This window comes from Poecilia reticulata, chromosome 20 (assembly GCF_904066995.2).
Source record: "Poecilia reticulata chromosome 20, P_reticulata-male-v2, whole genome shotgun sequence".
NCBI lineage: Eukaryota > Metazoa > Chordata > Actinopteri > Cyprinodontiformes > Poeciliidae > Poecilia > Poecilia reticulata.
Genome location: NC_088849.1, coordinates 26671266 through 26682331, shown reverse-complemented (window position 1 = coordinate 26682331; position 11066 = coordinate 26671266). Strand labels below are relative to the sequence as shown.

The 11066-nt window shown below is 46.3% G+C and overlaps 1 protein-coding gene across 1 annotated transcript in view; it reads left to right on the top strand.

Annotated features, from left to right (window-relative positions):
• The first annotated feature begins 1373 nt into the window (after positions 1-1373).
• Positions 1374-11066, top strand: part of rreb1a (ras responsive element binding protein 1a) — a 50836-nt gene continuing 41143 nt past the window's right edge. Inside the window, exon 1 of the mRNA XM_081602005.1 lies at positions 1374-1914. Coding sequence (XP_081458131.1) covers positions 1875-1914 — 40 coding nt within the window. The 5' untranslated portion in view covers positions 1374-1874. The remainder of the gene's footprint in view (positions 1915-11066) is intronic.

Sequence of the window (11066 nt, the reverse complement as noted above, 5' to 3'; positions counted from 1 at the left end):
GATTTATTCTCTTTACTAGAGCAACCTTTCACATTAAAGGTGGTTAAAATGGGTTTACTTAAGATTAATGCTGATTTACAAAGTTTCATGAAGAGTTGTTGGAATATTTTGCTGTTAAAACATAAAATATTCCATCCATATGAGCAGATTGAACAGAACTGAGCTGCTGCTGGTTTGGCTCCAGCAGGAACTGATGCAGAAACCAGTGGATCCACTAAGAGGGGACCAGTTGGACCAGTTGGACCAGTGACCCACCAAGTTACTCTACATGATCAGACGCCCTGACATGGAGAATGGTTTCAAATCCCAGAAGACTGAATGAAAACATAAAACATTTGAAGACAGTAATAAGCAAACAGTTGTTTAATTTAGTTTTATTTATTTATTGTAAGAATAAATACATCATCAATTATTCTTTCAAACCTTCTACAAAATGCTTTAATAACACACAAAATATAGATAAAGTGCAAAATATAACTTGAGATCAATTAAAACAAAAACATTTTATATATATATATATATATATATATATATATATATATATATATATATATATATATATATATATATAGATGCCAAAGTCTGTTTGGCTGTGAACACAACAGTTTGACCTCAGTCACATGAAATAAGTAGACTTTGCTATAATTGTTTTTTTTTTCTTGGGATTTGGTTATATATATATATATATATATATATATATATATATATATATATATATATATATATATATATATATATATATAAAATCAAATAACTTTAATGGATTAAAGCTAAACTGTGAAATCCGGCCAGCAACTTAACTAGAAACAACCAATCAGACCCAGGAGGCGGGACTTAGCTCTGCCAATCACAGTCTTTTCCCCATCAGCACATTCTGCTGTGAACACTAAGGCTAGTTAGCATAGTCACCATGTGGATAAACAGTGGTTAGCTGTTTCTTCGCTATGAACACATTTAGCAGCGAGTACATGAGATTGAGTGACAGCGCTAAGCCCCTCCCCCTCCCTGTGATTGGTTGCTTTTGGTCTGGAGTGTTGCATTTCTTCAGACAACAGTAGCTCAGGGATCCATCTCATAAGTAACTGTCACAACATTTTGTTATTCAAATATGTAAACAAAAAACAACATATTTGTTTAAGCAAAAAGCTTATTTTTCATAAAAATTACAAACTGCAGCTTTGACTCCAGCGATATCTTTTTAAAAAAGGAAATATGAAATGAAGTGCTTTTATATTCATTCCTCTGTATAAACATGCAGACGGGAAAACCAAACATGCTAATTTAAACCCATAAAGTTTGTTTTGGTGGCTCATGGCCCCCATTTCCCCCTCCCTCCCTGCCCGCGGCGCAGACTTCCTGGACGCGCCCCTGGCAGCAACGTGTGTCCGTGCGTAAAGGCAGAGATGCTTGGTGGCCACGTCCCCTTGGAGACTGGAGACAACACGTGATGAGCTTTACTGATCAGGTTCAGAGGCAGAGAGACACCGAGACACGGCGAGAGACAGGCCGGGGCACGGAGCCTGGAGCCCGGCCACCACTTCAGCCAACCTCCGGAGCGGCAGTTACACTTCTACAGTTGAGTTCGCCTTGTTTGTTTCCTCAGAGAGGAGGAAGAGGAGGAGGAGGAGGAGGAGAGGAGGAGGAAGAGAAGCAGAGCAGCAGCAGCAGGAGGAGGAGGAGAGAGGAGGAGGAGGAGGAGGAGAAGCCGGAGTAAAGTTTGTCCAAGTTTGCACATCCATTCGGAGAAACGCCATTTTGATTCCTCTCCTCTTCGGAGCGACTTTGCAGCTTCTTCCTCCCTTTTTTTTTTTTTTTTTTTTTTTTAAACTTCATCCCCCCTCATCATCATCATCATCATCATCATCCTCGCCACGATGTCTCGGCGCAAGCAGCCCAGCCCCAACAAAGTCCGCGGTAAGTCAGCCTTTCTCCGCCGCTAGCGGCGACCTGCCGCCGTCTCTCAGCAACAAGTTAAACTGCCGACTCAAAGTTAGCCTCTGCTCCGTGGAGTGGGCTTTCCACGGGGGGGGATTTTTTTTTTTTTCGCCCTCTCTCCTCTCCGTGTTGCTTCCTAGTTTGATGCGCATCCAAGCGGAGGAATTTCGGCTCCTCTTCCGCCTCTTCCTCATTCACTCTGCGGCTAATTATCACCAGCAGCTTCATGTTTTCACGTTCTTTAGCGCAACTTTTAGCAGCCGTTTGCACTTTTTCTGGCTGTTATTCGGCGGTTATTTTCCGCCGTGGGGGGCCGGGGGGGGGGGGGTAGCAGAGAGAGAGAGAGAGACACGGAGGGGAAGAGCGGGTGGGAGGAGGGGGGGGGGTCAAAGTCTGCTCAGCCGGAGGCAAGCATCCATATCTGGGTGCACTTTGGTCGGAGCCTCGCTGCTAGTTACCATGTGTAGCGCTATCAGTCCCAGACGGTAGAGCTGCAAGCTAGCTGCAAGCTACAGCTGCTTCTTCCGGTCTGCCCGCCACAATAAAACACCTGTTGAGCCACATCGCTGTAAACGTTTCGCTCACAGACTCCATTCTGTAAAATCCGACATAAAAGCAGCATAAATACCTACAGGCTGTTATTTCTGATGGTTTATTTAAACGAATAGCTAATTAGTGTACCACACATCTGTTGGTTAACGTGTTGCTACTTGGATTAAATCACTGAAATGTAGAAAAACACGTCACTATCAGCTTGTTATGCTAATATTTGTTAGCCGGTCAGTCCGTGGTCCCTCAGGTATGCCGTAGATTTGTGAACTTTTCAGATTTTTTGGTTAAGAAGTCCATATAAACGGGTTATTGCTTCCGCTGTGGATGCTGCAACCTTGTTGGGGTGAAAACTGAAGTTTTTGAAAAGGAAAACTGTCACTAACTGATCTTGTACAGCTGATTGATTAGTTTATGACTTGTTAGATAAGGTAAATAATTGTGTTTTACTGTATGAATGTGGCAGCCATACTGGATCTTGTGCTGTGTGGATGTTTTTGTCATGATTGGTTGTTAAGTAAATGTTTTCAGGGATTTGATCAATTCTGATTAACGATGTTAATCAGAAAACTGATAAGACTGATACTTTAGATTGCTCTTTGTGTGTGTGCGTGTGTGTGTGTGCGTGCGTGCGTGTGCGTGTGTGTGTGTAGAAATCAGTGTAATTGTTGTTGTTTTCGATGGTTTTGAACGTTTGCTTGCTTTATTTTGAAGGCGCTCTTCCTCGTTTCCTGCTTTCTTCTGTGCTAAGTGCGTCCAGCTTTGAGCACCAACACGGTGACCTTGCTCAGACACATTTAGCCCCAAATCGAGCCCGGCTCATTTATAAACCGACCCGACGCGGCTGAGGCTCGGTCGGGGAGTCCCTGCCGCTCGGTTTGCGCCAGTTTTTGCGCCAGTTTGTCGACTTTTCGCCGTGTTTCTGACACTTTTTCCAGCGCCTCCCCAGCAGCATCGACGTGACGCCTGTTGCTGCATCCTCCTCCTCCTCCTCCTCCTCCTCCTCTTCCTCTCCAGTCCGTTTTCTGTCTCCCTCCGCTGCAACTTTAATTAAAATCATTAAATCAGATTTATTTTCGCACCGTCGGCACCTCTCAGCCCCGCACCGCCGTCTCGGTGAGGCTCCCCCGGCTCAGTTAGCTGTTAGCCGGGGTGTTTGCTGCGCCGCTCCGCGGCGGAGGATGCTGATATGGCCGATAAATAACTCCCCTAACTCGGCCTTAACTGGGCCAAAGAGTCCCTTATCACCGGGCCGGGTCAATGATTGACGGCCTGGGTTTGGTTTGGCCCTCGGGAGTCTCAGGGCCGACCGGTTAGATAATGGTTCAACCTGAGGAGCTTTAAGGTCATTTTAAAACGCAAACCTCCCACTGAAACTCATAAAAGTTACATTTATGCCCCCAAACGGCAGAAAACAAAACCTAAAGCAATAAAACACCACAGGTAGATAATGTTGGGTCTGAGATGCAGCGATCTGTTCGTCCGGGCTGATATTTCCAGTTTTGAGCTCTGATCGGCTGGGCCTGAATCTAACGAGTAAAAATGGCTCCAGAATCCTGTAATATGGGCAGAAACTCATAATTAATACTCTATTTGATCCGTTTCATTCTGGTATACAGAACTTTCAGCACTGAGCAAATATTTCCTGTCAGATTATTGGTTTTTAATCGGCTCCTCTGGTCCAGTATCAATCTGAGAACATCTCCATGTGAAGGACTGACCTGCTGGTCTAACGGCTCAAAAACGTTAAAAAGTCTCAATTTTGGAAGATTTTAATGAAAATAACTTCTTCTTCTCTGTGATTTCAGTTTGAAGCAGAACCAGGTCATTATTACAGAAATGTAAACCTTTTTGTTTTAGAGAATAAAACTCGTAGGACTTTTCCTCTAAATGACATAATTAGATTGTTTTCTGAAGCTGTGACTGGAACGTCTCTGTGTCGGCCATCTTGGTTCCTCCAGATGAAGCTTTCATCTTTAGCACTTCCTGTTTTGAGGCGTTGAAGCTTCAGGAGCCAAACTCCATCCTGGAGGAGCTTCATGGGACAGGATGCAGCGGCAGCGTGTGTGTGATTCTGCAGTGTGTGTGTGCTGCAGCAGTGTGTGTGTGTGTGCTGCAGCAGTGTGTGTGTGTGTGTGTGCTGCATCAGTGTGTGTGTGTGTGTGTGTGAGCTGCAGCAGTGTGTGTGTGTGCTGCAGCAGTGTGTGTGTGTGCTGCAGCAGTGTGTGTGCTGCAGCAGTGTGTGTGTGTGTGTGTGTGTGTGTGTGTGTGCTGCAGCAGTGTGTGTGCTGCAGCAGTGTGTGTGCTGCAGCAGTGTGTGTGTGTGTGTGTGTGTGTGTGTGCTGCAGGATCTCCTCCATGTTGGAGCTGCGTTTGATTCTGTTAACATTTCAGTAACAAATTCAACACTGGGGCCGATCCGGGCCCAGACTGGTTAGAGGGGTGTGTGGGCGGGGCCTGGGGTGGAGGCGGGGCCTGTATAATGTGGGCGGGGCCTGAATGACGTGGGCGGGGCCTGTACAGTGGATGTGGATTCCTCCCTGTGGGTCTGGATGCTGTAAAGTTTCATCATCTGGTGGTTGGATCCGACCTGCAGGCGGAAAACAGGAAGAACGGGAATCAGTGAGGAGGAGGAGGAGGAGGAGGAGGAGAGTCGGAAGATGCCTCAGCTGTGCAAAAGTTTGAGTCCAAGCCCTGTTGCTGCATGTTGGAGCAAAACAGAGAGATTCCAGGAAATCCTCAGAGGAAACAAAGAGCCGGACTCTTCCTCTCTACTCTTCCTCTCTACTCTTCCTCACTGCTCTTCCTCACTGCTCTTCCTCTCTACTCTTCCTCACTGCTCTTCCTCTGTACTCTTCCTCCCTGCTGGATGAAGTGCGGCGCACAAAGAGTGCGTTGTGTTGCCGTGGGGACCGGCTCCCTGCAGTCGGATCCGTCTGAAGACATGATGCAGCTTGAGGAAGAGGAGGAAGAGGAGGGGGCAGCCAGCCGACTGACTCCTCTTTATCTGCTCTTCATCATCCCTCCTCCTCCTCACCGGGTCTCTGACCCGGGTCAGAACCGAGCCTCTGCAGGTTCTGACCTGATTTGACTTCAACGGTCAGGAAACAATTAAAATGTTATTTATTTCTGATTTCAGGTTTAATAAAAACATAATTTATTATTCAGTAATAAAATAAAGATAATTTAACTGAATCCAGATTAAAATTAATATTCTCTCTAAAATGTGTATTTAATAATTAAAACTAAAAAACATTAACATTCGTATATAATTTATTATATTTAAATTATTATAGTTACGGTTTATTGGATTGTTTATATTTGGTTTTTAAGGTCAAAGGTCAGTAAAAAACTGAGCTTTTAATTGAAATACATCAATATTAATTATATATAAATGAAGTGTATTAATAATAGTAATAAATATATATTATTAATGAAATAAGTAATAATTTTATTCATCATAATGATTATTATATTAAAATAAAGGTCACTAAACATGAAAAATACAATTAAAATAATCAACACAGAATCTAAATACAAAGTAATAAAATAAAACAAAATTGATCATATTTAGTTATTAATTAAATAAGAAATGAAAGTGATTATATTTGCAAATAATAATCATAATTATTGTTTAAAATCCATTTAAACTGGATGATTTTATAGTTATTTTTCCTTTAAGTGAAGATTTATTAACATGATCTGTAATAAATTCAATAACATTAAAACACGAAGGATTAATTATTTAGACGGAGAAACAAAAACAGATTTTCATTTATTTATATTATTTTATTAAATGAATCCATGAAGTTAATTAACTGATCAAATGAAAACATGAAACCAACTGGAGCCTCTAATGACACTAATGTGATGATTACACTGTGTGTGTGTGTGTGTGTGTGTGTGTGTGTGTGTCTGTGTGTGTGTGTGTGTGTGTGTGTGTGTGTGTGTGTGTGTGTGTGTGTGTGTGTGTGTCTGTGTGTGTGTGTGTGTGTGTGTGTCTGTGTGTCTGTGTGTGTGTGTGTGTGTGTGTTAATGGGAGTTTCAGTGGGACGTTTGTGTCCAGGGGGACAGAAGTCAAGCAGCTAATTAAAAGCCGTCTTCCTCCCCCGAGACTTTTGTTTCTACACATTAACCACACACACACACACACACACACACACACACACACACACACACACACACACACATTAGCATGTCGTTACACAGCAGAGAAATCCAGAGCAGAAGCTGTTGATGCTGATGGAGGAGGAGGTGAAGCAAGAGGTCACTCCTCCTCATCTTTCCTCCTTTCTTCTTCTTCTTTCTCCCTCCCTGTTCACGCTGCTCTCTATTTATAGCGCCACCTTTATTTAGATGAGATTATGTTGCAACCCCAGCAGAGAGGAGGAGCAGGAGGAGCAGGAGGAGCAGGGAGCCACGTTTCACCCATAAACATGAATATCGCCTCTTTTTCTTTAACATTTCAGGTTAGACCTGGTTCATCTGCTCTCAGTAACATCATGTTGGGATTAAATATCTTTTGCATTTTAAAGATAAAAACTTTGTTAAATTTACCAGCAGAGTAATCAGGTAAAGAAATATAAAATGTACAAATCTGCAAACACAAGAAAGCAGAAGAAATTGGTCAGTAAACACAACCTGTGTTTTTCAAAACACAGCTAACAGAGTGTTAGCTGTGTTTTTTATAACACACACACTATGTTATGAAAAACACAGCTAACACTCTGTTAGCTGTGTTAGCTGTGTTTTTAGGTAACACTGCTAAACTCATTTTTCTAACATGGTGTGTAACACTAATGTTGCTAACACTACTAACTTAGCAAACATGGTAACCTTTGCCATAAATGCTAACATTGCTAACACTTAATTGTGCTAACGTTAGCTCTAACATTGCTAACTCCTCTAACTTAGCAAACACCTGATCATGTCAACATTGCTAACTTTACTGAAAGAACTTTTTCATGTGTAATATTTTAAAAAGATCAGATTAAATCTAGTTTTCCTCTGGCTGAGATTCTAATCTACAGTTTCTGAATGTTGCTGAAGTTCTGGTTCTGTTTGCAGGTTTCAGGTTTTGATTCACGGTAATGAAAGATTCTCTGAGGTGGAGTTAGGAGGAGCTGCTCTGATTGGCTGACAGGCAGACAGAGAGGAAGAGGAGGATGATGAAGGATGGGGGTTGGGTCCAACACCTCGGCCTGGACCAGATGGTTTCCCACCTTCATCCTCCTCCTCTTCCTCCTCGTCTGAACCGGAGCGGCCTGAGAAACCTCAGGCTTTTATTTTGAAACTGTCAGGTTTTCCCATATCACTCTTTAGTTTGGTGGTTTCATAAAGTGTAAAACATTTTTTAATGTGGTTCTGAAGAAACCGTTTGGGCTCATTTCAGTTTTGTGTCTTGATTTTATAAATTAGTCAGTTGTTTGTCTTATGTAAGTTTTTTCCCCTCAGTTTATTTTTCAGGATTTTTTGTTGACAGTTTAAATTTAATCTCATTAAATGAAAGTTTCTCCGGATGTTTTTGCTCGAGTTTCGCTCTGGTTCAGTTGCAGTTCTGGTCGTTTTCGTCCTGATGAGCGTTTGCTCACCTTCACGTCGTCGTCGTCTGGCTTTCGGGATGTTTCCTGTTTTCCTGCTTTTAGGAAATATTTGAGCCGAGTTTCTGTAAGTTGTCACTCAGCTGGACTTCGAGCCTCACCTTCCAGTTGGGCCTCAGGTGATGCTGGAACCGTTGAACAAGATGAAGAACGGGGGGGAATGGCGGCAGTTCCGCCCGGTTCCGTCTGGTTCTGCCCGGTTCCATCCAGTTCTGTCCGGTTCTGTCCGGTTCTGTCCGGTTCCGTCTGGTTCCGTCCAGTTCTGCCCGGTTCTGCCCGGTTCCATCCAGTTCTGCCCGGTTCTGCCCGGTTCCATCCAGTTCTGCCCGGGTCCATCTGGTTCTGCCCGGTTCCATCCGGTTCTGCCCAGTTCCGTCCGGTTCCGCCCGGTTCCATCCGGTTCTGTCCGGTTCCGTCTGGTTCTGTCCAGTTCTGCCCGGTTCCATCCAGTTCTGCCCAGTTCCGCCCAGTTCTGCCCGGTTCCTCCCGGTTCTGCCCGGTTCCATCCAGTTCTGTCCAGTTCTGCCCGGTTCCATCCAGTTCTGCCCGGTTCCGCCCGGTTCTGTCCGGTTCCGCCCGGTTCTGTCCGGTTCCGTCTGGTTCTGTCCTGTTCTGCCCGGTTCCATCCAGTTCTGCCCGGTTCCATCCGGTTCTGCCCGGTTCCATCCAGTTCTGCCCGGTTCTGTCCGGTTCTGTCCGGTTCCGCCCGGTTCTGTCCGGTTCCGTCTGGTTCTGTCCTGTTCTGCCCGGTTCCATCCAGTTCTGCCCGGTTCTGCCCGGTTCCATCCGGTTCTGCCCGGTTCCATCCGGTTCTGTCCGGTTCCGCCCGGTTCTGTCTGGTTCCGCCCGGTTCTGCCCGGTTCCTCTGCTTACGCGATGCCGTCTGAGCATGAAGGTGTTTCTGCTGAGTCATCAGCTGCAGGGACAGAAACAGGAAGTCATCCTGATGCTGGATTTCAGAATAAAACGGGAGGCGAGAGGCTGGGTAGTCGCCATAGCAACGCTGCGGTTGCACTGCATTTCTGAGTGGACCTAAAATGAGGAAGTGGTCGCCTGCGGGATGTTTGGGCCGCGTTTCTTCTTCTTCTGTAAAATCGATGTTGACGCTGAGCTGCTGCTCACATTGAAGTGTTTTTATCGTTTCACTTAAATTTTCTTCCACTTCTCAGGAAATCTATTCACAAGATCTTCTTTTTTTTAGAACTTTGTTAATAAACAGCAAACAGGCAGATTCTGTTTGGTTTGCTTTTATTTTACTTTTCTACGTTTATGTAACTTTGAGGTTTGTGTTGAAGTCACAGTGAGTGGGAAACTCCTGCTGGTTGATAGGCGATCGGCTGCTCTTCCTGCTGCTGGTTGATAGGCGATCGGCTGCTCTTCCTGCTGCTGGTTGATAGGCGATCGGCTGCTCTTCCTGCTGGTTGATAGGCGATCGGCTGCTCTTCCTGCTGCTGGTTGATAGGCGATCGGCTGCTCTTCCTGCTGCTGGTTGATAGGCGATCGGCTGCTCTTCCTGCTGGTTGATAGGCGATCGGCTGCTTTTCCTGCTGCTGGTTGATAGGCGATCGGCTGCTCTTCCTGCTGCTGGTTGATAGGCGATCGGCTGCTCTTCCTGCTGCTGGTTGACAGGCGATCGGCTGCTCTTCCTGCTGGTTGATAGGCGATCGGCTGCTTTTCCTGCTGCTGGTTGATGGGCGATCGGCTGCTCTTCCTGCTGCTGGTTGATAGGCGATCGGCTGCTCTTCCTGCTGGTTGATAGGCGATCGGCTGCTTTTCCTGCTGCTGGTTGATAGGCGATCGGCTGCTCTTCCTGCTGCTGGTTGATAGGCGATCGGCTGCTCTTCCTGCTGCTGGTTGACAGGCGATCGGCTGCTCTTCCTGCTGGTTGATAGGCGATCGGCTGCTTTTCCTGCTGCTGGTTGATGGGCGATCGGCTGCTCTTCCTGCTGCTGGTTGATAGGCGATCGGCTGCTCTTCCTGCTGGTTGATAGGCGATCGGTTGCTCTTCCTGCTGCTGGTTGATAGGCGATCGGCTGCTTTTCCTGCTGCTGGTTGATAGGCGATCGGCTGCTTTTCCTGCTGCTGGTTGATAGGCGATCGGCTGCTCTTCCTGCTGCTGGTTGATAGGCGATCGGTTGCTCTTCCTGCTGCTGGTTGATAGGCGATCGGTTGCTCTTCCTGCTGCTGGTTGATAGGCGATCGGTTGCTCTTCCTGCTGCTGGTTGATAGGCGATCGGCTGCTTTTCCTGCTGCTGGTTGACAGGCGATCGGCTGCTCTTCCTGCTGGTTGATAGGCGATCGGTTGCTCTTCCTGCTGCTGGTTGATAGGCGATCGGTTGCTCTTCCTGCTGCTGGTTGATAGGCGATCGGTTGCTCTTCCTGCTGCTGGTTGATAGGCGATCGGTTGCTCTTCCTGCTGCTGGTTGATAGGCGATCGGTTGCTCTTCCTGCTGCTGGTTGATAGGCGATCGGTTGCTCTTCCTGCTGCTGGTTGATAGGCGATCGGCTGCTTTTCCTGCTGCTGGTTGACAGGCGATCGGCTGCTCTTCCTGCTGGTTGATAGGCGATCGGTTGCTCTTCCTGCTGCTGGTTGATAGGCGATCGGTTGCTCTTCATGCTGCTGGTTGATAGGCGATCGGTTGCTCTTCCTGCTGCTGGTTGATAGGCGATCGGCTGCTTTTCCTGCTGCTGGTTGACAGGCGATCGGCTGCTCTTCCTGCTGGTTGATAGGCGATCGGTTGCTCTTCCTGCTGCTGGTTGATAGGCGATCGGTTGCTCTTCCTGCTGCTGGTTGATAGGCGATCGGTTGCTCTTCCTGCTGCTGGTTGATAGGCGATCGGTTGCTCTTCCTGCTGCTGGTTGATAGGCGATCGGTTGCTCTTCCTGCTGCTGGTTGATAGGCGATCGGTTGCTCTTCCTGCTGCTGGTTGATAGGCGATCGGCTGCTTTTCCTGCTGCTGGTTGACAGGCGATCGGCTGCTC